The sequence below is a fragment of the Echinops telfairi genome, unplaced genomic scaffold (genome assembly GCF_000313985.2).
Source record: "Echinops telfairi isolate 266 unplaced genomic scaffold, ASM31398v2 ScPeMD7_5868;HRSCAF=6743_0, whole genome shotgun sequence".
NCBI classification, from domain to species: Eukaryota; Metazoa; Chordata; class Mammalia; order Afrosoricida; family Tenrecidae; genus Echinops; species Echinops telfairi.
The window spans coordinates 1650051-1675976 of record NW_022109767.1 but is presented as its reverse complement, the minus strand read 5'-3'; the positions used below and the strand labels follow the sequence as shown (position 1 = coordinate 1675976).

Below are 25926 nucleotides of genomic sequence, written 5' to 3'. Positions count from 1 at the left end.
TTTATGTGTTCTATTTCTTTTTTTTTTTTTTTAAATTTCCCAGTGCCAGTTCCACCGGCCTCCACACACCCTTTCTCTTCCTCGAATCTTAGCTAGCTGATAGCTCTCTCGATTTCTAGCAAATGCGCTGCTGGTTGCCAGATTATGTCAAGGCAGGGCCATCTGGTACACCTGTTCCAGCTGTAAACATGACAATAATGGATGCGGAGACGGTTCAGAATCCCCAGGCAGCCAGAGTAGAGCAGTGACATGTAAATCTTGGTGGCGTCGGGGTTGTAAGGGCCCTGCTTTTTTCCATTCTACACTTCTGGAATTACCTGCCATGAGTGGGCTGACTAAAACAGGCCGCACGTGAGCGGCAGAGACGGAGGCGGAGGCGGAGAGAGCCCTTCATTCTGCTCCAGGAGCTTGAAGCTGAGCTGATAACAGGATTCTCTTCCGGTTCCGGTCTGACGTTGGCCGACTGCCAAGCGCCTGCACTTGTCAAGGGATATTTTGCTGTCGGGACTAATTTGCTCTTCTAATTGGGGATTTATTTATCCAGTTTTGTTATACCTCACTACGGAAATTATTTTACGCATGGTTTTTCCTGGTGACAGCCTGGTATTCTCAATATGTTTTCCATGCAATTATTACATGAAAAAAGTGCATGAGTACTATGTGTCCCAGGACAGACTGCAGAAACTTGGTCACTTCAAGAATTGCAGAAGCTACATAGAGACACGAACTGTTGTGTGTAGATCATTTCAGGTTGCTCTTTCCTAACACAGTCCCAATTAACCAAGCCACCTCCTTCCTTGGCAAGTCCTGGTTTCCTACCTCTTGGATCACACTTCTGGGATTGGGCTTATTTGAATGTCTGTCTGTCCCACTGGACTGAGTTTGAAGAGGCTGCGGTAGTGTCTTAGTCCTAGGGTTGCCCTACCAGAAATACTACAGTATTTTAAAGTTAAAGAACAGAATTTTATTTGACTTCCTCACATTCCTGGAGGTTAAAGGTTCCATTTCCAGGTGTGACTTTCGTGGGCGGATCTTCCTGGTTGATAACTCCAGCATTTGGTGGGAGTTGTGTGGCATGTGTTTCCATCTATTTCTTTGCTGTTCTCATAACTCAGAGAGGATGAGGGCTACAACCCACTGTACTATACTATGGCTTTGTTAACATAAGGAAAGACTGCTGTAGGGTGGTGCTTCAGGGGGAAGCATTTGAGGAGATGAGGTGTAGGGTAGGGCACATGCAGCCCTCAGCTCAGATACTCCATGCTAGCGATTCAGTGATTCAATTCCAACTCTTAGCAACCCAGAAAAGCAACATAAACTCCCTCTGTGAGTTTTCTAAGACTGTAAGTCGTTACAGGAGTAGAAAGTGTCATTCTCTCTCGTGGAACACTGGTGGTTTAGAACTCTTGAGCTTATGGTTAGTAGCCCAACATGTAAGCCACTTTACCTCCAGGGCTACTTTTAAAAACAGAAAAACTCTACCGACTAGTCGATGTCAACTCATAGCAGGCTTATAGACCAGAATAGAGTTTCCCATAAAATTTCCAACACTATAAATCTTCATGGAAACAGATTACCACATCCGTCTCACTCAGAACTGTTGGTGGATTTGAACTGCCAACCTGTCAGCAGCCCAATGCTTCACCCACTGCATCACCAGAGTTCCTAGATGTTTTCTCTGGAATCCCTTACTGTTCTTGTTGACATAGCTAGATCTGGCTCATACTGGCAGGCCTGGCCCCTGACCCCTTGCTCTTCTGCTCAATCCAAATGTGGATTAGAACCCCCTTTCCCATTTTCTTCTTAGAATATTGTATATAGACTGTGGTTTAGAAAAATGTATTCTTACTAAAGAACAAGAAAAGCTATATAATTTTAAAATACACATTCAATTTTTAAATCAACATAGTTCTGAAATATTTTGAATTGGAACAATAGGCTTCTAGTAGCGATGGTAGCTTTTCTATACCATCTCTATGTTTATCCTCAGGATAATTACCAGCAATGTTCAGAGTGCCCTGGCCTCTGCAGACTCCAATTAGTGAGCAGATAGTTCTGGGCCTCCGTTTTATCTTGACATAAATACAACAACAGCAAAACAAAAAAATTAGCAGATACTGTCAAGTAGATTGAGCTCCCGGGGCTCCCGAGAGTTGATCAGAGTAGACATATGCTGTGTAAGTTTTCAGTGCATGGCTTTTTGGAAGTACATTGCCAGAGCCTTTCTTTAGTCTCTTGTGTTTGGAAGAAGCTCTGCTGAACTCAGAACATAATGGGTGGTCGTATTGGTGGTGTAGGCTCTAGCATCATAGGGACTCTCAAGGTACCACAGGACCACAGACTGACAGGTGGTAGGTATCTAGCACCTTTAATTCAAACCTAAGCTCAAACTCACTGTCGTCGAGTAAATCCTGATGCATAGCCATCCTACAGGGTAGGGTAGAACTGCCCCTGTGAGTTTTTGAGACTGTAGCTCTTCATGGGATTAGAAACTCGTTTTCTCTTTTTGCAGAATGGCTGGTGGTTTCGAACTGCTGACCTTTATGGTTCGCAGCCCAGCATGGAACCAGAGATCCATTTTATATAGCCTCGATAATCTAAACCAGCAGTTCTCAACCTGTGGGTCGTGACCCCTTGGGGGGGTCGTCAAACGAGACCCTTTCACAGGGTTCGCCCAATTCATAGCAGTAGCAAAATTACAGTGATGAAGTAGCAACGAAAATAATTTGATGGTTGGGGGGTGACCACAACATGAGGAACTGTGTTAAAGGGTCATTGCATGAGAAGGTTAAGAACCACTGGTCCAAACCAAATCTATCCCCATTGAGTCGATTCCAACTTGCAGTGTCCCTGTAACATCTACTAGGAAGTGGTGACCTGAGAAAAATCCACCCACCAGAAGGCACTGTTTGACCTAGTGGTTACCTAGGCCAATTGCCGTGATCCACACACAACAGAACACAGCTCCCTCCTTGCCTTCCATGCGTGCCTTCCTTATTTTCTAAGGTAATGTGTGTTGGTTTAGTTATGAGACATTGATGTTATATATGTAAATGATGCCTAGTCTTTAAACAAAAGGTCCACTTTCCTGTTCAATTACTTCTTACGTAGGTGGAGATTCCCTCCTCAATCTTTATAAAATCCAGTATAATCCCAGTGTTATCCCGAGTGTGATACATTAAGTCGAGGAGCACAGTCCTGTATTAACTTCCTGGTACTTTAAGAAGCCTGAAGCGTCTGAATTTGGGCATGCCTCATTTAAACACAGCCTCATTTAAGCCCTAAGTCAAGATCCACCTGGCAGGATTTAAGAGAAGAATGAAAATTGTTCACCCACCAGCTTGCATCATTCAAAGAAAGCATGCTTTATTGCCAGAATAGAATCGTTTCCTTCCTAGAACACCAAGTAGGTGGAGCAAAATGAGGTGGATTCCATTCTTCTCTCCTCCTCAAGGAGATGGTTGTACTTATGACTAACTTGTTCTTCCTGAGGGCATAGCAAAAGATGACACACCTTTTTGGTCTGTGCTTATGGTTAACTTCAGTCCTGCAATTTGGACTGGGCCATTTATAGAAACTGTCAGGCCTCGGTTTGTTTCCTGGAGCGGAAATTGAACCTAGGTCTTTTCTCTGTTGCAGGGGTGAATAGCCTTTCTCAGCCGCTCAGTGCCAACCCGCTGACCGCCACCACCCTCCTCCACCTGGACCTCTCAGGGAACGTCCTGCGTGGAGATGATCTCTCGGTAGGGTCACTTTTCCTTACTCCCACCGTCTAGTCAATTGTACTTAATGAACCTGGACGAACGTCTAGACATGGCATTCTAATGTATCACCTTGCCTGTTCCTCTAATGTGATATCATAAAATAATTATGTTCCAAGGTTAAGTGTGTTCAAGAAAACTTGACAGTCTTCTTTAATTAAATGTAGTCCATCACTATAAGGGTCCCCCTCCCCATTCCTATAATTTAGTGATGCTGAAGTTCTAATTCTTTGGGAAATTTTTTTTCTGAGGGTTTTGTTTTGTTTTCATTTAAAAATATTACTGCAACTTTTTAAAGGGCTGGAGAAGAAAGATGGATAATAAAAATGTTTTCATCGTTGCCCAGTGTTGTTGCAGATGTGGGTCTGTTTTTAATGGTCTGTAAGTGAAAGGGGAGTCGGGACAAACCCCACACCCAATTACCACCTGGTAGATTCTGCCTCACAGCCCTCCTGTCTGAGTCAGAGTAGTAGTGGGTTCAGAGCCCTGGGAGTTTATTCCATGAGTACATTTGGGGGATGAGGTTAGGAGGAAACTGGGGCCACTCTCGAGAGTTGGAGGACACAGGCAAAAAGCTTCCGCTCAACAAGATTTGTAATGAGACGAACTCAGTCATATGAATGTTTGCAACACTTATGCATAGAGTGGGTTGTGCAGGATACCCTTGCCACGTGTGCTGAGTGGCCCCTTCTGGTCCTCATGAGTAGAAGAAAATCCAGTAACGATAGGGCTCACACAAAGGGGCCATCTCTGAAGGGCCTGTCTGTTCATTTTCTAACTTTATGGGATTTATTTGTGTTTGTCTGCTTCCCATTCCCCTCCGCAGGGGATGTTTCCAAAGTCCTTATTGTAGTTTGGCTTGATTTCCCCTCCCTGGCTTTTGAAATCAGTTAGACAACACCGTTTTCTAGGGTGCTGTGAGTTTTTCTGTCTCTCTTCGAGTTCATTTGTACCTTCTTTTCCCAAGGAATAGCACGGGGTCTGATGTGAACTGCCTAAAACATCACACTGGCAGCACAAGAGAAAACAGAGGGAAGGATACAAGAAGTCACTGAAGGTTAAGTAAGAAAGCTCAGCTCAAGTAGAGGCATTAATAGTCACAGCAGGCAAAGTGGCCCCAGACTTCTTTCCTGGCCATGGTAGATTTTGCCCCAGCTTGCCTCTGGCCAGCGGGGAGCAGATTCATGCCTGTGTGAGAGAGGGGGCACACAGCTTCCTGAGAGATCCTGGGAGTTTGCAACCAGAACTTGGAACCACCTTTCCTTTAGGGGAAAACAGCCCAGTAGGGCCTGTGTCTTTGAGGTGGTATTGACCAACTTCAGGGAGATTAGAGCTCCCCCCGCTGGTGGCCCAGAGTAAAGCCACACCAGCCTTCTCTCTTCAGGCCACTAAGACTCATTGCCTTCACATTGATTCCCAGTCATAGCAGCACCGGGGAACAGAGTACAAGTGCACCATAAGGTTTCCACGGCTGCAGTCCTTTTGGAAGGAGACAGCCTTACCTTTCTCCCATGGAGCGGCTGAAGAGACCAAACCAGCAAGCTTTTGGTGGGCCGCTCTAATACTTAAGCACTCTACCACCATGTCTTCTTTCAAGCCCACTCAGAGACTCACTGCTGTCTAGTCAGTTCCGACTTGCAGTGACAAGGAATAACTGCCCCTGTGGGTTTCTGAGGCTCTTAACTCTTTTGGGGAATAGATAGCCTCATCTTTCACTCACAGAGCCGATGGTGGTTTTGAACTGCTGACCTTGCGATTAGTATCCCATCACATACTCCACAATGCAACCAGGGCTGCGAAGTCACTAGGCTTGATTGGAAAACACACATTAGGGTCAGCAGACAGACCTGGAACTATCTATTGGATTGTTTGGTTTTGTGTTTTTTTTCTTTTACCCTATGTCTATCTATGTAAGATAGGCAGGGTGAACAATCCCAAGGATTGGCAGTTTGGGAGGTTGGGGGGGACATAGGAGAGGAGTGGGTAGGGATCCAACAAACTCGGGGATAAGGGGATAACAAGAGATCTAAAATTGATGACGAGGAAGGCACATAATGCCTGGTGGGGTTCAGTCAAGTTCAATGTATCCAAGAGGAATCACTGAGAGCCGAGGAGAGGGTGAGCATGCTAGTGGGACAGGAGGAAGGTGAGAGGAAATGGAGAAAGAAGCAGGAGCCAAAGCTCTTTACAGAGGTGTAGTTACAGGCATGCATATATGCAAATATATTAATTTATAATGGAAGGGATAGAGGCCAACATATATTTATATGTTAAGTATTGAGAGAGCAGATGGACTTTGGGCCTCCACTCAAGGCCTCCCTTAACACAAGAATGCTTTGTTCTAATAACCTGACACTCTTTGATACTCATCTTCCCAACACGATCGCTGAAGACAAAATGGGTACATAAGCAAGTGTGGTAAAGAGAATGGATGGTGCCTGGCTATCAAAAGATTTAGCATCTGGGGTCTTAAAGGCTTGAAGTTAAACAATTAGCCATCTAGCAGGGAAGCAAATAAGCCCACATGGAAGAAGCACACCAACCTGTGTGATCATGAGGTGTTGATGGGAGCAGGTATCAGGTATCCAAAGATTCAAAACAAACAATTACCTTGATGTGAAAGAGGGGTGGTTGGAGTGGTGATCCAAAGCCCATCTGTAGATGATTGGACATCCCTCCACAGAAGGGTTACAAGGAAGGGACGATTCAACCAGGATGCAGTATAGCACTGACAAAACACACATCATTCCTCTAGTTCCTGAATACTTCTTCCCCCTACTACCATGACTCAGTTCTACCTTACAAATCCGGCTAGAGCAAAGTACACACATTGGTAAACATAAGAGCTCTTGACACATGGAATTCAGGACATGAAACCTCAGGAACAGTAGTGGGAGTATCGATATCATGAGGGTAGGGGGATGGTAGGGGTGAGGTGGGGGGAAGGGGAGAAAGGGGGAACACATCACAAGGTTTGATATATAGCTCTCCTCCCCCAGGGGGACGAATAACAGAAACGTGGGTGAAGGGAGAAAACAAACAGTATAAGACAAGCAATAACAATAATAGTATATAATTGATCAAGGATCCACAAGGGTGGGGAGGGAAGGGAAAAAGAGTTGATTCCAAAGGTTTCAAGTAGAAAGGAATTGTTTTGGAAATATTGATGGTCACATGTACAAGTATGCTTAATCCTGTGATGGATTGTCATAAGATTTGTAAGGATCCCCCCATAAAATGACTAATAAAAATAATTTAATTAATGTTTAAAAAGAAAAGAACAGTGACAGTCCTAGGACCTCTTCGTGTGAGCACAAACACTCCCCCACCCCCAAGCAGCACTTTGCATAATCTATTCTGTGTGTCCGGTTATTCTAAGGTATGTACAGAGTAATCTTTGCACTTCGCAATTCCTGGGTTGAGAAGAGTTTTCCGCAGCACCGTGCCGGGACCTGGGGCACGCTCCGCTCCGTTGAAGCTTGTTTACTTTTGCAGTTATCTGGTGAAGGGGAGGGGAATCGAGTGGCAGAGAGCCGGGCCCAGTTTGTTAGCTGGCCTCGGCTCCTCACATGGGCCATTGGAGAACAACAGAGAATGATCACTTTTACTGTTTTCATAGGCTTGATGAGGGGAGAGTGTAGGTTCTGTTATCCCTTGAAGCCTGAAGTGTTGTGGCTATGTGGCAAGTTTTGTTTTGTACTGATAATAATACCAGGCATGTCTGGTTAGATTTTGCAAGTAAGTAAGGCTAGGAAACTTCATATATTGACTACAAGACAGTATGATCTGAGAGCATCCTGTAGTCCAGATTCAAACGAGTGCTTTCTTCAACACTTTCAAACAATGATTAGCATTTTGATAGGGTGACTGCAATTCAGGTGTTATTCCATCTCAGGAGTTAACAATTAATTAGGACTGTTCCAAAACTGTATTATAAAAGCTGAGCTAATCAGGAAGACCAAATCAAGCGTAGCAAAGGGGGACTTGGCTAGCCAAGATTCCATGAGGCCTCATTTTCTTCAAACATGATTTTATTTCATTAATTCTTATTTCGGCTCTCGGGGAAGAGAATGGAATGAGCAAGAAAATTCTTCTGATCCTCTTGGGAAGAGTGAAGAATGATCTTAGGGGACATTGGGCAAGTTGTTTTTTAAAGCTGCCAGGGGATGTGTATGTATGTGTTTCTGGATCCCTAATATATGCTTGTTTGTGTTTTTTTTTCAAGTACATGTACAATTTTTTGGCTCAGCCAAATGCCATTGTTCATCTGGACTTATCTAATACAGAGTGCTCCCTGGACATGGTAATATATGTGTGTGTGTGTGTGTGTGTGTGTGTGTGTTTTATATTACACTCTGGGGCGGGGGCTGGGGGCTTTCTCTGTAATAAAATACTTTTCATGTAACTCAAAAGAAAAAAGCTCACTGCCATCAAGTAGAGCCTGGTTCAACGCAGCCTGTGGCTAATATGGCTTCTTGTTTCTTTCCAGGTCTGTGGCGCTCTCCTCCGTGGATGCCTTCAACATTTAGCGGTGCTCAATCTCTCCAGAGCCGTCTTTTCTCACCGGTATGGTCATCCGGGAAAGTCTTCCCAAGAACGCTACAGCAGAATGAAAACCGGGTGCTAAGGGTGATGACTGTGCATGGCGGGAGAAGATTGCCTCAGCCTTTGCCTACAAAGAGTAGACCTTGAAAGTTCAGGCTTTGTTATCTTTATCCACTCTGAGTTAATATTCTTATCAATAATAGCAGCCTGTCTGTATGGACTCTGTGATAGTGGATAACTTCCCATTTAAGGGCAGGCACTCGGTGATAATCATAACCCCCCTCTGAGAAAGTGAACAAGGTATTCTCTCATGAACGTGGCAGTGAGTATGAATTACCTCAGGGGAGCAAGGCCAGTCATCTCAACGCTCATGCATTCTAATTTGTAAAAATACCTAAGTACCTATCCGCTGTCCTCTGACTTACAGTTGTTTGCAGAATAACACAGCAGATGAGAAGCAGCAACAATTTATAAACAGCCACAACTTAGAAGGCAGGCAAATACAGAAGAATTGTGAAAAGTTTATAAAATGAATGAGTTTCATTCCCATTGAGTAGATCCCAACTCAGGCCAGGATAAAACTAGCCTCATAATTTTCCAAGATCTTAACCCTTTATGGGGCGAGGAGAATGCTTCCTCTTTCTCCCATGGAGTGTCTAGTGGTTTCGAACTGCTGACCTTGCAATTAGCAGTCCAAAGAATAACCACTGCACCACCAGGACTTACTTTCTTTTTTATCATTTTATTGGGGGTTCATACAGCTCTTATTACAACCCATACATACTTTCCTTATGTCAAGCACATTTGTACATCTGTTGTCATCACTTTCAAAACATTTTCTTTCTACTTGAGCCCTTGGTAGCAGCTCCTCATTTTTTTCCCTCCCTCTCCCACCCTCCTTCCCTCAAGAACCCTTGATAATTGATAAATTATTATTATTATTTTCATGTATTACACTGACTGATGTTTCCCTTCACCCACTTTTCTGTTGTCCGACCCCCAGGGAGGGAGTTATATGTAGATCCTTATGATCTGTTCCCCTTTCCACTCCACCTTCCCTTCCCCTCTGCCCAGGACTTTCTATGTGAATATGGCATATTCAGGGATCATCTCATGTATTGATACAGTACAACAACCCCCTATTATGAAGTCCATTTACTCACAGAAAGCCTCTATCTGACAGAGGAAGACAGTTCCTTCGAGTTTCCGAGACCGCCCAGGCTTTCTGGGAGCAGGAAGCCTTGGTTCTCTCCTACAGAGTGATGGGTAGGTTTGAACTACCCACTCTGTATTTAGCAGCTCTGTGCTGAGCTCACAGCACCACCAGGGCTCCTTGTACAATGCTTAGCATTCTTTATCATTACCATTAAGTCGTAAACAGTATTTGAGTCATTGAAAGAACCCTTCACTCTCTGTGTCATCCTGTCCATTTAGGCTCATAGTGACTCCACAGGACAGGGGAAAACTGCCCCGTGAGTTTCTGAGGCTATAATTCTCCTCCTCTTTCTCCCTTACTGTAGTCCCCATCATATTCTGTTTAGGAACATGAAGAATTGTTTAAAATTATAAATGATCTGTATAGTACTTGGTTGACGTTTAAGAAATTGTACTTGAGGATTTTAAAAAGTTCGTGGAAAAGTGTCCTGATCTTCTGTTTCCATTTCCTCATGAACTTAATGAAAGCCACAAGACTTACCTTATATACTCTAGTATAAGCTGACCCGAATATCAGCCAAGGCACCTAATTTTACCACAAAACCAGCATTAAAAATGTGCTGTAAAACTCTGCTTCTACACAAGTGTATACGGTACTTTTAAAGATCCAGTGTGGTGGCATGCTTTGTCTCACATTGGTGCCTTCCAAATGAAGAATTCTAAAGTACTGTCAGTGTCCTTAGAAGAGTCTGGATTGTGCAGTGGATGAGTGCTCAGCTGCAGCAAACTAAATGGATGGCAGTTCCAACCCACCAGGCGCTTTATTGGACAAGAATGTGTCAACCTGCTTCTGTAAAGATTTAACACCAGGGCAACCCCATGGGGCAGCCCTACTCTCTTCAGATGGGTCACTGTGGGTTAGTCCAGATGGGACTCTGTGGGAGTGGGTTATTGGTGTAATACTTTAACAGTGGTGTTGGTCTGCACAATAGCAAGCCACAAGTCCCCAGTAGATCAAGGAGTGTGAGGTGGAGGAAGCTTTCATCACTGTGGTTCTGTGACCTGCCGGAGGGGCGTCTGGCTACGGTACTGTGCACATCATCTTTGCTCTGAGATGCAGAACAGCTTCCACTGGCTACCTTGCTGTCCCATTGCCGATGACAGGGACATCAGGACAGGACAGCACACATATTGACTCCTAAAACTTCTGCCTGGAAGTCACACACATTAAGACTGCCCCATCCCCCTGCCCAAAGGAATTTACATGGCCACACCTGCCTTCGATGGATCTGGTCTTAGAAAGTGAAGGTTTGGAAACGCTCTGATAGGGTCTACCTGGAAACAAAGTAACAGGAAAACAATATTCAAAGAATAACATTTGCTCATCAAAAAGTGAATGGGAGGGTACAAGGTTATGCACCGACTACTACCTGAAACTGTATAATATCATATTTTACCAGCGTTTTCTTTTCACTTAGGTTTTTTTATTTCTCATCTTCTCCGAGTATAAAGATCTTTCTTCCTCAGAGTCTGAAATTGTCCTGCTTTGAAACCTTTGTAGACCCTCCTGGATCTGTGCTCATTAAATACTATTGCCTGGCATGCGGCAGAGTTAGACGACTAGCGTTCATTCATCTTCTGACTTGAGTGTCTGTGGCTCCCTTCTCAGCAGATGAATCCCTGAGATGGAATGAGCGCTCACGGTGCAGCAGCGAGTTAAATGCCTTGTGTGTGGATTGTTCGTTCTTTCCATCACTCTAACAGACAGAACAGAGCAAGCCAAGTGTTCACATTCCAGCTTCTGCTCTTGAGCCTTGTTTTTCTTAGACAAGTATGGTGTTGCCGCCACAGTGTCCCGCAGCTGTTGGGTTTGATCCACTTGCTTCTCACCGTACCAGCAAGGGCATATCTGTAGAGGTGTTGCACATCTCCATGTGGAGCTGTGTCATTGTTTTCATCTTTGGCTTGAACAGATGAGATTTGCAGGATGTCTGCCATAGCTGAACAGGCTGTTTGTCATATGGGCTTCATGCCATTCAAGCTTTCTATGCTGTTCCTCAGCTTGACATTGGATCACAACTGTACTGCATCTGTGGCTTGCTGTATAGACAAACTATTGCCAAATGCAGGTAGTGAGTGATCCTTAACACTGGATGCCAACCCGTGAGAAAGCTCTTTAAATTGGTAGGAGATACACATCTTCCATTACTTCCCATTTCCTTAAAATCCAAACACAGATATGGATTGTGATAAGAGCTGTATGAACCCCTAATAAAATTATTTTTTTAAAAAATCCAAACAGAGTTTCCTGGGAGATCCAGGGGGAGAAAGGCCATTGACTTGATTGGCTACAACGAAAGCCAATCAATTGTTTTCAGGAGATGCCTTCACCCAGCATACAGTTCCTTTAATTGTACCACATCTGTTTCTCTAGGTTGCAGACTTTGTATTACTTTTAACGTCCTATTTCCACTGACTCCTGGATTCATCCTCAGCGTATGCATAGCCATGGGGATGCATGGCAGCTGGGAGGTGCAGAGTGCTGGGACAGACGTGAGACCAGTCACGCGACTTGTGTTTTATTTTCCAGGAAAGGAAAAGATGTCCCCCCATCTTTCAAGCAGTTTTTTAGCAGTTCTCTGGCTCTGATGCAAATCAACCTTTCAGGCACAAAACTGTCTCCGGAGCCCTTAAAGTGAGTAGTTAATTCATTTTCTACAGAGCTTTTAAAGTTCAATTTGTCATTTGGAATGTGCTTGAGGGGTTGAAGTAAGATACACAATCTAAAGATGGAGAAGGCGGCAAGGATGCCTTCTGACTCCAAGGCACTGGAGTCAATTAAATGCTTTTTGATCAAAGCGAGTACTTCGGGCATTATTGCATCTTGGGGCCGGGGGGGGGGGGGGGCGGGGGCGGGGAGAACACTTATTCCGGGCCACAACTTTGGCTGTTGCCACTTCTCTTTTGTCAGCGTTAGACTCAAAAGCCCCAGTGACTTGATTTTAACCTCTGCTCAGTCATTTTTAGGCCTGTTCTTAAGTGTTTTTCAATCTGTGTTTATTCTAAATATTTCAACAATAGTGATCAAATCTATATACACCTTATATTTATAAGCAACTGAGTCAAAATTGGGGCATTTCATTTCTGAATTACCCAGGTCAGTGCAAGTATTCCTCTCTTGTGGCCTTTGGCTTTTTTGTGTGCCCACCAATGGAGGTTACTGGTGAATAACCCTTTTGTAAAGATGTAGTGGTGAGATACACATTTCCCGGTAATTGAGGTTTGAGAATAGATTGTTGTCCTTGAGATTCCTGCTCAGTCTCTCTCGAAACATCCAAAAGTTCAGTGTACCAGGGCTATAGATTCAAAATGCCCTCTGAGTAAAGAAGTAGTCTCAGCGCAGTTATGAATATGCATGCTGTTGGGTATGCATAAATGCATGCCTAGGTTCTTCCTTTTCCTCAGCTAACATGTAAGTCATCATTCCCCCACTACCCCCCGGCCCCCACTTACTGGTGTCGAATGTTAAAACCAGTGGCTACCATTCATTGTCCTGGAAAATGCCTGTCATGTAATTTGTACATTGCCTTGTCTTTTTATTTTCTGTAAGAAGTCTGAAGCTTTTTATAACCGTGCTCCACATAATATTTTCTAAATGCTAGATCCCGGGAAGGGCTTAAGCAAGTCTGACATTATAGGATGCTCAAAAGAAAACATTGAATTAAGAAGTTCCATTAAAAAACCAAAAACTGAAAAGCTGACATGAAGTCAATCCTAAAGAGTTACTCTCTAGGATAAAGTAGAACTGTCTTCACAGGGTTTATATGACTGCAGTCTTGACTGAGTGATCCCCAGTGGCATAGTGGGTCAGACATTGAGCTGGTAGCCACAAGGTCTGCCATTCTAACTCCCCAGCTGCTCCGATGGAGAAAGATGAGGTTAGCTGCCCCCAAAATGACTTACAGCCTCAGAATTCCTAGAGAGAGTCAAAATGAGTTAGAATTGACTCAGTGGCAGTGGGTTTGGGGTTAGTCTTCATTGAAGAGTGCCACAGCTTTTATAAACTAACCTGTGCATTCAAACTGTTGGCCTTATGGTTAGCAACCAAATGCTTAACCACTGTGCCAGCAGGGCTCCTGAATTAATATATGGGTCTGTACGTGCAGGGTTGCAAATAATAAATGCCCCATGCTAAGGCTATTTATATAGCCATTAATTATGCTATCAGAATCAATATTTTAAAGGGGTTCCCTTGTATGGTAACCCAATTTAGTGGCACATCTGTTCATTTAACATGGGCCTCGGAGAAGGCGGAACCAGACATTGTGTGTGCTCCCGTAAGAGATCAATGAGAAACTATCAGAAAACACATTTACTGCCATTGAGCCGATTCTGACTTGTCGTCACCCTATAGGAAGAGCGGGGTAGAGGGCCCATGTGGGTTTCCCAGGCTGTAAATATTTACAGGAACTGAAGACCTCTCTTTACCCCACAGAGCAGCTGGTGAGGTGGAACCTGCTGACCTGTGCTTAGCAACCCAACATGTCACCTGCTAATGCACATGATCCAAAATAGTCTTATTGGGAGGGACACTGTATTCTAATTTTTTCAATGTTGCTGATCTCTGCAGAATGTCTTCATTGCTTAGCATAATTGATTTCATAGACTGTTCCACACCATTGCAATACTGGATGTGCTGGAGTTTATTAAAGATGTGGGAGAGGGCTTCAGAAAGCTCATGGAGAGATTCCATTAGATTTCTTTTTTAAAATGTTTTATTGATCTGGAATTAATATATACAACTCAATAGTTGGGTCATATTGAGAAGGACTGTGCAGTCACCGCTGTAATCAACTTTGAAACATTTTCTTCCTTCTGAGACCCATTGCGGTTGACTCCCAATTTCCCCCGTGCTCCCTTTCCGTGCCCCTAACTAATTATTCATCCAAGTGCTTCTTCATAGATTCCATGATGTCTCATTTGCATTTTCCCCAGGAACTTTTTGAACCTCCCATGAATACTTATGAACATTATAGTTGTTAAATATTTGTTGTTAAAAGTCTATATATTTGTTGTTGCTGAATCTTTATTATTGGACTTGTTAGGTGCCTTCAAGTCAGTTCTGATTCATGGTGACTCCCTAGATGCAGTGGAATGAAACACTGCCCAGTGCTGCACCCTCCTCTCCGTTGCTTTTATGTCCTAGCCCATTGTCGCAGCCGTTGTGTAAGCCCCTCTCATGGAGGCCCCTCCTCTTTTTCACTGCCCCTCTGCTTCACCAAGCTAAGTCTTAGGATATGTTGTATGTGAGCATTTAATAATGTCAACTCAGTCATGTCTTCAGTTCTGCTTTTTACTCAGTAAAAATGAAAATGTGAGGAAAAGGGCTTCATGGCTGAAGATTTCTGTAAACAGAATTCTGTACCCAGTTTCCTGGCGTTTGGCACATTCCAATCAAGCGCTGACTTACAATATTGAGTTGGGGTAAGGGAATGGGGGCAAGTCAGTGGTCAGAGCAATTCCTCAAAGGCTGAGAGGGAGCCTAGAGCACTGTTTGCATATTTATATTGCATTAGGTGTTATAAGGGATGCAGACAGGTTTTAGGTACATGGGAGGCTGTGCAGAGGCTGTGTGCTAATACTGTGCTGTTTATAGAAGAGACTTGAGCACTCGGATGTGGGGGAGGCCCACCAATCCATCCTCTTCAAATACTGAGGGGAGACTTTACATGTAGATTGAATATGAATTACATACTTTGCAAAAGCCTCATGAAACATGAGGCTTCCCAGAGTCTTACCTATAGGAGGTTAGAGATGGATGGGAATTTCCTGTTGGCTCAATGGTTAAGCACCACTGGGCTGTTAACCGAGATGTGAGCAAGCTGCTATTGAAGGAAAGGCCTAACAGTGTGCCGCTGTGAAGGTTGAAAGCCGAGCAACCCTCTAGGGCAGTTCTGGGTTGCCATGATTCAGAACCAACTCCACAGCACCCACAGGATACGACAACACCCCACCCCCCATCCTCACCCCACCCCCATGGATAATCCACAAATGCTTCTCTGTGGAGCAGCACCTTGAACAGGGAGAGCAGTTGTGGAGCGCAGATGCTAATCTTACCTCTGTCTGTGGTTAAGAAAATGGGTGCTCAAAGAAGCTTAAGTCCTTTGCCCAAAGTCACTACTGTAGGTTGAGTTTTCCGGGAAGCAGACTTGAAGAAGGAGATTGGCCTGAAGGACATTTATTAGGAAGAGCCTTTGGAAGTACCACCTGTTGGAGGTGCTGGGAGGGAGAGACATAGGATCGGTAGAGGGAGATATTGAACCAGGTGCCTTCCCAGTCGCGGCCTCAGCTGACACTATAGGAATCTTGAATCTAGAATGACTCTTTAGAGTCGTCCCAAACTAGGGTAAGGAGGTTGGGCTTCTGTGCCTCTTTGCTGTCAGTCCTTGAATGCAGGCTGTCCTAGAAAGTGCTACCCCGGGCGAAGCTCTTCTTTGCAGGGAAGGGGCTTTTTGGATGTGCGTTACAGCACCCACACTGTCAACCAGCTGTACTGGCTCTTGGTTGTACTCCATCCACATTGGCTTCCACCACACCAAAAGGGAAAAATAGATCCTTGTTTCTTGAAGGGTTTGAGATAAGGAGCCATGAGAATAAGCTAAAGCAAAGCGACTTCTTCTGAGAGTAATACTTTAAATTGAGACAGAATGTTCTCAATTAAGCAATACAAAGCAGTGATTGCTGATTTTATTATTATTTTTTTCCTTTGAGGCTACCTTAGTCCATAAGAAGTCTCTCAGGAAGGTGTCTGACAACAGAGCAGGAGCTCTGGTGGCCCAGTAGGTGTGTGAGGCCTCCAGCGACACTTATGGATGTGTTAGACAGAGCTTAATATCAAGAAGTGATTATGTATGGAGAAACACCCAAGCCCAGTCCAACCCAAGTCCATAAGTCCCTCTTCAGACTCGCGCAGCCATGTGCAACGGTGCGGAATGCAGGAAGATCACAGACTGGTGGGTGCAAAATCGTGTGGCTCCAATGGCAGTGGGTGCATCACAGGGCTCTGGCAGCCATCTGGGTCAGCCAGCAGGAAGATGAAGGGAGAGAAGGAGTGGGGGAGCTTTCCAGGACCCTCCTTAGGAGAAGGCCACGCCCACAAGGAGTCACCATCAGGCTGTGACCTGATTGACAGACTAGACGCCACCCCTACACTTTCATATATCACGAAGTTGACGTGAAATTATGTAACTACCACAGTAGGTTAAGCACTGTGATGAAAACAGAAAGTTGGGCAGTTTGAACCCATTTGCTGCTCTATGTGAGAGAGACGAGACAGTCTGGTTCGCTAAGGATTTGTGACCTTGGTCACCCTGAGGAGCCGTTCTGTGCTGGCAGCAGCTGAGCCTCTTGAGCACCATGCCTTCTGCTGGGGTTGCCCTGCAGTTGGAGGACCAGAGAGTACCTGGAGGGGGCCCTCTCAGAGGGGATCTGACAGCAGAACAGGAGCTTGGCCATGAAATAGTCAGTATCCAGGAGGACGGCCTTGTTTTTACTGGTCTCATAAGTTTTTCGCCAATGACAGTGAGTACAATGTTAGCACTCTTCTCTCACTTGCTTTAGAGCAGCAGTTCTCAACCTGTGGGTCGTGACCCCTTTGGGTCGCCCGATCCGTAACAGTAGAAACATTACAGTAATGAAGTAGCAACGAAAATAATTTTGTGGTTGGGGGTCACCATGACATGAGGAACTGTATTAAACGGTGGCAGCATTAGCAAGGTTGAGAACCACTGCTTTAGAGGGAAATAATTGAATTTTCCTCCTCTGACAGGTTTCTGCCTTACCTACATTGTAACTTTCCCAGGTTTAACTGTAACTCCCTCGCATCCCACCTCCCTCTTAGCTGGTGGGATTTTGGAGTAGGCTGGCCAGCTTTTCCCCAAGAGCAATGAGGCTGGTCACCTCCACAGAGCAAGGCTTTGGTGCGTGCTGCTCTCTGCTTGTTGTTACATTTTTTGTGCACACACTTGACTCCATTGCTTCAGCCCCAGAGCAGCTCCTGCTCATTTGGCCTTCCTCACAGGCTCCTTGGGGCCTTTTGTCCTTTCTGAATGATTGGCTGGGCCTCACGTACATGTGTGAAATTTTTGTTTCATGCCCGCTCGGTGGTGGTGAATTATATAGCACGGACCTATACTAGTGGAATAAAGTTATTCGCGCAGGGAGTTCAAGGCCTGAGTGATTAGTCCAATCTCCGCAGTTTCAAATGAGGAGATTCCTTTTCAGAGCAGTCCTACGGTATGTCCAGCGAGCTAGCTATCCGGTAGTGGGAGCGCCAAGATCTTGGGTTCAAGCTCAAGATGTGGATCTTATCGTCTGTGTTCTTGTGCCCTCTCCTATAACATCGATGTAGGTCCTTGTACGAACACACTGAGGCTTAAGTGCACAGCCTGGAGTATGGGTGAGCCTGACTCCCTTGTTCACATTTCCCTTGGTGGGGAGCCAGCTTTTACTCTGCTACTCTGGTAACAATTGCCTAATAATATTCCAAACATTATTACAGCCATCGTCAAGCAGACGCAGGTGGGGATTTATCTGCGATGAACACAATTGAATCTCAGTGTGCAATTAGGCGCACTGTTGGGTTATTTGCATAGGAATAGCAGTGCTGTTGGCGTGTGCGTTCCGCATGGACCTGCACCTTGTCAGACAGCAGAATGCCTCGCGCCAGCTCTCCACTCCCAGGGGGAGGCGGCTGTGCAGTTGGCATTTTAAAATGTGAGGTGGTGCTGCCTTAGTGCTTGGCCTGTGACTCGGTAAAGAGGCCTGCTTCTTGGTATTTTATGCAATGTGCTTGGACTTTTTTTTTTTCCTGGTGCAAAGTGGCGTGCTGTGTCTAACGTGGTTGTTTTTTCCTGTCTCCCTCAGAGCGCTGTTATTGGGCCTGGCTTGTAACCATAGCTTGAAGGCGGTTTCTCTTGATCTGAGCAACTGCGAGGTAAGCACATCATTAGTGCGTGCACTGACCGGAGTGGGTGAGAGCCTCAAGATGACTTTGTCTTTTTCCTGAGAACAAAGTCTGACACTGTGATTCCACCAGGTGTCAATGAAGCAGAACCCCACACATTCTAGACGTTTCTGAGGCTCTGCACTTTGTGAGTTCTATCTGTAAACAGTCAGAAAACACTATTCCGAATGCAGTCAAGTATGTTTGTTAATGTCTTCCCCCACCTCCCCCAATCGCACTGCCTGTTATCTAAGTGTTTGGTGCTAAAGCTTTGAGATAGAAAGCCACAAACTTGGCTTCCCCATTGTGATGAATGTAACATACAGAATTCCTTGCAGGGGACAAATGCATGTAACCCAACTTGGATTGAAGTGAAGAAAAGGTGTAAAAGTCTTGGACAGGGAAGTCTTCTTAGATCCCGTCCCTCAGCCCTGTCTTTCTGAAACACTGTTTTCCTTATGGGCTCCCTTTCTGCAAGTAGCTAGTGCAAGTCCAGTATCCTGTGAACAAGCAGTCTCCCAAAAGCTCCTCAAAATAGGGGATAAAAGGCGGGTTTTTCCCACCAACTTTTTGAGGCCCCATGTGCACACTTGCTCAAGCAACATGCCCAGTTGTGTGTGTGTGTACGTGCGCATGTGTAACAACTTGAGAAGTATTCATCTACTAGCCAGAAACCGTGATGACTCAACCCCCCTAAGAGCTGGGTCTGAGAGGCCGCAGCCCGTGGAGCAGTTCACTCTGCACACATGGGGCGCCGTCAGTACTAATAACCCTGAGGGCAACCAGCAGTAACAGGCTTTGAAAGCTGCTGGCATGTAGTAAGCACACAAAGACGATTTGCTTATGCTGTCTAGCGCCCCGGTGGTATAGTTGTCCTCATTGGGCTGCTAGCCTTAAGGTCAGCAGTTCAAAAGCCCTCACCACCCTGGGGGAGAAAGATGAAGCTTTCTACTCCCACAGGTACAGTTCTACCCTGTCCTGTTGGGTCACTGTGAGTCAGAAGGGCTCGATGGCAGCAGGTTCTCGTTTGTTTGTTTGTTTGTATGTCTGTCTATCTAGGTTTGTTTGTGTGAATGTATGGTGTGCGCACACCTATCTTTCAAGTCTGTCTACAGAGTCTCCCCTGATGACCGCAACCCTCTGAGGTTGCTTTCCCCCTGTGTCTGTAGCACATAGGGACAGTTAGATTGCTTTGGACACTCAATCACTTAATGGCCTGCAGTGATTATAGACAGTCTCCTCATTTGGCTTTTCTGCCCAGGGAGTGACTTTCTGGAGGGTAGGGTTTGTGTCTGACTGTTCTGTGTTTCCCTTGGCTCCTGCTACAATGCCAGGCAGCAAGCCAGCACTCAGTGTTAAGTGAGATGAACGTTGCCATATCTCAAAAGTCTAGAAACAGGCAATTACATGATAAAAATTTTTTTAGTGGACATTTTTTGGGGGGGTTCTTTTGAACTGGGGTGAAACCCAACTGGGTGATTTACTAGCCTTGTTCTTTTGACAAGGAACGAATGCTGCATTGTGGGATGTTCCTGCATAAATCACTGATCTCTCTGTTATGAACACAGGCCATAAAATAGACACTGGTGCTGGCATTATGAATTAATTATCTGCTTACTAGCACTTTATTAAGGGCCATGCCAATACTACAAACTGTTTTTATGGGGTACAGGAAGGAGAAGAGAATGGGAAGGCTTAACCTTACAAAACAAACCAATAGTTGCATCAAACAAAGTTGATAAGAATCATAGTGCTGGTGGTATAGTGGGTTATGCTTTGGGCTGTGAACTGCATGCAAATTCAACTGTTCAAAACTACCAAGTGTGATCCTTAGGAGAAAAATGCAGCTTTTTCTGCTCCTGTAAAGATTTACAGTCTTGGAAACCCACAGAGACAGTTCTGCTATGCCCTATAGGGCTGCTATGACTCTGGGTTTTGTTTGTGTTTTTAAAATTACATGCCTTTACTATTCTGAATAAATACCCCAAGTGGTACTATTATAACATCTCCTTTTTCATTCTATTATCAAAGCTGGAATGGATATACATGATCACTGGTTTCTGTAGTTAGCAAGCAAGGAAACTGAGGTCTTAAAAAAGCAGAAATAATCCAGTCTGCTGGCAGCAGAGCTGTCATGAAAATATGCTCTGCTGATTCTTATTCCTGTCTTGTTTCTAATAATACTGACAGTGGTGGTTATTAGAATCTTCAGTATGTTAAAACATTTGCTTTTCAAATAAGTTGGCATCATGTGCCCAAAGAACACTTTATCCCTTAAATGCTTTATTATCCAATTGAAAATTAATTCCAAAGACTCATACTAGTCAAACCATAGAAAATTGCCACTTTTGTCGGTCAGAAACAACAGGCTATTAGGCTTATTTGGTTCAATCTAATGAGGAGTAGACATTTTCCTTCATGCAAGCACTCAGCTCCAGGCCAGCACACCCTCTGCATCCAATGACATGTCCAGATGCACCCATTTCAGTAAGCCAGCCTCCTGCCCAAAGCACTCAGCTTGGCTTGCTCTGTGGGCTGAGAAGTCCATTCCTCTGGCTCAGGCTCTGGCTCCTGGCTCTGCTGCTGATGCTCTTTCTTCTGGTCTTCAAGCTGTCTCCTAGATTAAAGAGATTCCTTATGCTGGCATCTCAGCGTCCAGAGGACACACTCCCCTCCTGAGACCCCACCCCCCACCCCCACACACTCCTAACCCCACCAAGGCTTGCTTACTTTATACCCAGCAGGATGGTAATCACTCCCAACTGAGCTGTGTACTACAATCAGTATCTGCCCCCATCTTCTTACCCACACCCACCAGGAAAAGGTCATTTTGTGGGAATAAGAGAAACAAACAACTGTGGGTAAAAGAGCCATAAATAATTCACTGCCCTGAATGTAAACTTTTAAAAATCATTCAGGAAGAATTGGTCTGGTCAGTTTATAGCCCCACCTGGCTTTGAATAACAAATGTTATTACCCTTCATGGCCAGACTGCTGGCTCCTTACTAATTCCCGGCCAAAGGGTAGGGACTTTTCCCCACTGCTGATGTTCAAGGGAGTGTGTGGTCCTGCCCTGGAGACTGAATCTGAAGAAAAGCTTCAAAACTGTCTAGTGTGGGAGCAGTAATGTTGACATTCATGTGCAATCTCCCTGTGTACCCATCTACCTTAAAGGAATTTCTGGGTTGCTCATTTTAGAAAGTCAGGACTTTATGACTACAACCCCAAAAGTGAGTGAATAAATGCTTGAACTAAGTTCTTCAAGCCGAGGCTCCTTCCAAGAGAAGATGCAAAGGCCTGTCCATGACAGCTGAGGGTTAGTGCCGTCTGATGTTGCGCTTGGGACTTTCAAGGAGGGAAAAAGCTTTTGTGCACTTGATTCCTTGATTCACCGAGGTGCTTCGATGATGAGTAGAAAAAAGGAGCCCAAACACTAAACTTTGTAGTGAGTAAGACCCCGCGGAAAGTTCTGAGAGCATTCCACTTACTGTGATTGTCATTCAGCCAGCCTTGAGCTGAGGAGATGCATTTGCTCTGTGTTTAGCATCACTGGCCCTGCTCCCACCTCCCTGTCCTGTCAGGCCTGGGTGCCCAGTGAAACCCTGAAGGGGTTCAAGCATCTGTGAAGTTAGAGAATGCATACAAGTGTGCACACTTTGAAGGTGACTTACAGCCATCTTTCTTTAGGTTCTTCATTGCCCGTTGGCATCACCCACGGTCATAGTTAGGCACTTTCAACTGGGCTTTTTTCAAACCAATTGGGGGCTTCCAAGCCAATTCTTGTCTTTGGAGATACTGCGACTATTTACACTTTCAATATGAAAGTTACCCAGCATAAAAATGGATTTTCAGAAACCATAATTTGAGCTACAGTGGTATATAAGTGGTTAATTTAGAGCTATTTTATGTTTAAATCTATCATATGTGCCACATCTTTTAAAAATAGCAAGTGACCTTGAGGTAGGGGAGTTTATCCAAATTTTCATGTTCTTTGCTTCTTGTCTCCTATATGATGAATATTTGACTATTAGATGTAACCGTGTCCTTAGAACTGGGTGTGCCACATGACATGTTCTACCTTCTTTGAGCCAGGAGAGGATTCTCTTGAAAGTAACACTTGAAAAAGCATTCAGCCCCATCGCTTCTCTTTGATCTTGTTCTCTGTTAAATAATGCTAGTATGGGATCCAGATGAGGGTAATTTAAAAGCCAGTTTTACATGCACACAGGCAGACCCAGCCTCTAATTATGCAAATTCATTTTTAAAAATTTTCATTTATAGAAATAGAAAAGCTTTTACTGTTTGGGGAGAGCTTTATCTTTGGGAGGAATTTTAGCATCTAATAATTTGTGAATTCAGTCTGATGTTATGGGTAACTGAAAGATTAGCTACTTTCTTATTCAAAAAATTTTTTTTAATTGGGAGCAACTTTAATTTGGGTGTAATTGTTGTCTCTTTGCATTTTTTGTAGTATGTATTAGTAGAGACTTTGTCTCTCCTCTAATTTTTGTTCTACTCACTGCTGATAACGGTTTTTTGTTTTCTTTTGTTTTCTCTCCTTGGGCTTTCCTTAGCTTGGCCATTGTGTAAGTACTTTGCCAATTTACAGTTCAACTTTAGAATTGACAAATATATAAATTAGGCTATATTGACATATTTGATTACATATATATATATACGCACTACAAATTTCATCAGCCATTTATCAAGTTAAGAAAAATCCAGCCCTTAAATATCACACCTATTGAGTGTTATTAACAAGCCATGCTGTGACCTTTTAAGAGCAGTGCTTCTAAAATATTTGAAGAACTTTCTTTTGTTTATCTATCTGTTAGCTTCAAGCCTCCAATCCATTGTCAACCAATAGTTTTGTAAGTAACAATATATGTGAAACACTAGGAAAATAACACTAAGGCATAGAAAATATAAGCCACACCTTAAAAAAATAAAAACAAAAACTTTTTGTTGTGAATTGGGTGAAGGCTTACAGAATAGATCATCCGTTACACCTTCAAAGATGCATCCATGTTTGTCTCAACTCATTCATTGCAACCCCATCCATGCACTTTTTATTTTAGGTTCATCACCCCCAAAATGATTACTGCTAAGGTTTCTAAAATGTTTCCCATCAGTTTTTGTACCCATTTGGTCACAAACCAATAAGTCTGATTGCAGGCCAGCCCCAGCCCACTCTGACTGGTGTGATGGTTCTTGGCTCAGTGAAGAGCTCAAGAGAAAACAGAACAGTGCAGTGAAGTGAGCCAGGTTCTCACCCTTGGAGGTAGATTAGATGCCCATCAACTGTGTGGACATGGTCTTGGATTCTCTGAAGAAGGAAGGCCACCCTCACTGGACTGTGGCATACCCTTTTGGAATAATCAAATCTGCTGTTTCCCTCAAAAGTAAGCAAGGCCTAATTTGAACACACCAAATGGATTCAGGGCACCATCAAAGTGTATCTTCTGAAATAGTGAAATAAGGATTTTTGAAATATGCCTACCAAAATTGGAACAAGTAGAAAGAGCACGATGTATTATATATTTGTTAGGAACGTATACGTTCCATTTTTCCTGAATAAGTAAAGGAGAGTCCATGCTCCTTGACAAAGAGCTTTCCAGTAAATAAGTTTCTATTCCCTTATTAGATGGTAAGCTCACTGAGCAAAAGGGGCACAACTTGGCAAACTTCCATCAATTGCAACTCTTAACACAGTGGGAACTGAACAACTTCCACTGAATGCATCGTGTAACCTTTGCCTTTTGCTTCTGATGTAATGGGTTAGTGGAACTGCTAGACACAAGGTTAGTGGTTCAAGCCCACCAGCCATTCTATATGAGAAAGATAAGGCTGCCAAAGTCCCTAGATTTAGTCTCGGTAGCCCTCAGGGGCAGATCTGCTCTGTCCTATGGGATAGTTCTGAGCCACAGTCGACTCAGTGGCAGTGAGAATAAGACCCAGGAAGGTTAAAAGGCATTGATTGGTTTTATAGGTGGCCTTTGTCTTTGGATTAAATTCTGCAGTGAGAAGAGAATAATAATATGCTCTTAGTTTAGTAAGAAACTGTAATATTAGTATTTTAGATTTAGCTACCGTCTTTTCCTTCTCTGGATCAAGTTTGCATACACGTTATTGAATGGTCATCGAGTTGAGGTGTGGGTCCTTCTGGACATGGTTCACATCCACAGTAAGACTTTCTTGTCTCCTTGGGTTGCCTTGGATATGCACTGCTGGCACACAGGTTAAGCATTGGGCTGCTAACTAAAACGGGTTCTCAGCCTTCCTCATGCCGCAACCCTTTCATACAGTTCCTCGTGTGGGGGTGACCCCCGAACCATAACATTGTTTTCATTGCTACTTCATCACTGTGATGTTCCTGCTGTTATGAATCAGGCGACCCCTGTGAAAGGGTCATTCGACCCCCAAAAGAGTTGAGAACGGCTGAACTAAAAGGCCAGCAGTTTGAACCCACCAGCTGCTCTGCAGGAGAGAGATGAGGCAATATGCTTCCATAAAGACTTACAGGCTCAGAAACCCTACAGAGCAGGTCGACTCTGCCCTTACCACTAGAAGCCAGAATCAACTTGATAGCAGTGGGATTGGTTGGGGTTTGGTTGCTTTGCTGCTAAACGAGTGGTGAGTTACATGTTGAAACCTTGAAGGATCTACTAAAACAATACCTGTTTCAAACATATAAAAAATACCTGTTCTAAATGTTCAAAAAGTCAGAAATGAAGACTGTTCTTGGGGCTGGCATGCACTGTCTCACTACTGATGGACTTGGGTAGTCTCCATCCTCTTTTTCGATTTCTCTTGCTAACACCTTTAGATTTATCCCTGGCTAGTGTACTGTAGGAGACCCCTTCCTTAACTGGTGATCAGTTCTTTGCCATCGTCATTCTCCATTTTTGGAGTTGAAAAGTTTTCACTTTTTCTTTGAGACTAAATTCTCTCTCTAGTTTTTTTGTCTCTGTCACACCTGCAGCAGGCGAGTCCTTTATCTTGTGTCTGCTCGGTGTTTTTCCAGCTGCGATCAGGAGGTGCACAGGTCTTAGAAGGCTGCATTGCTGAAATCCACAATATCACCAGCTTGGACATCTCTGACAATGGTAAGTCAGAACACAGAAAGAAAGGAAATCAGAAATATGCTCTGAAACCAGGTAGTAGATGGGAACAATCCTTTTAGCCCAAAAGACCTTTGATAGAAATCTGGTAGCAATTGTTGACATAGAGGGATTTGACGGAAACTCAAAGTTTGTTGATGGGATAGAGCTGTGCTAGTGTCTTCCTATGTGAATTTCACAGTCAATTATGCAGAGTCTCTGTGTTAAGATGGGAGTTCTTGTGTGGTACGAACACTTAAGTGCCTACTACTAACCCAGAGGTTGGCGGTTTGAATCTTCCCAGCATCCCCTGGGAGGAAAGGCCTGCCTATGATCTTCTGAAAGTCAATGATTTAAAAAC

The 25926-nt window shown here is 44.2% G+C and overlaps 1 protein-coding gene across 1 annotated transcript in view; it reads left to right on the top strand.

Moving 5' to 3' along the window:
- The window catches only part of CARMIL1 (capping protein regulator and myosin 1 linker 1), a 395834-nt gene that overhangs the window by 235938 nt on the left and 133970 nt on the right, over positions 1-25926 (top strand). Inside the window, exons 14-20 of the mRNA XM_030887178.2 lie at positions 3640-3743; positions 7987-8064; positions 8251-8327; positions 12052-12156; positions 18387-18456; positions 23040-23051; positions 25490-25571. Of these exons, the coding sequence (XP_030743038.2) occupies positions 3640-3743; positions 7987-8064; positions 8251-8327; positions 12052-12156; positions 18387-18456; positions 23040-23051; positions 25490-25571 (528 nt within the window). The remainder of the gene's footprint in view (positions 1-3639; positions 3744-7986; positions 8065-8250; positions 8328-12051; positions 12157-18386; positions 18457-23039; positions 23052-25489; positions 25572-25926) is intronic.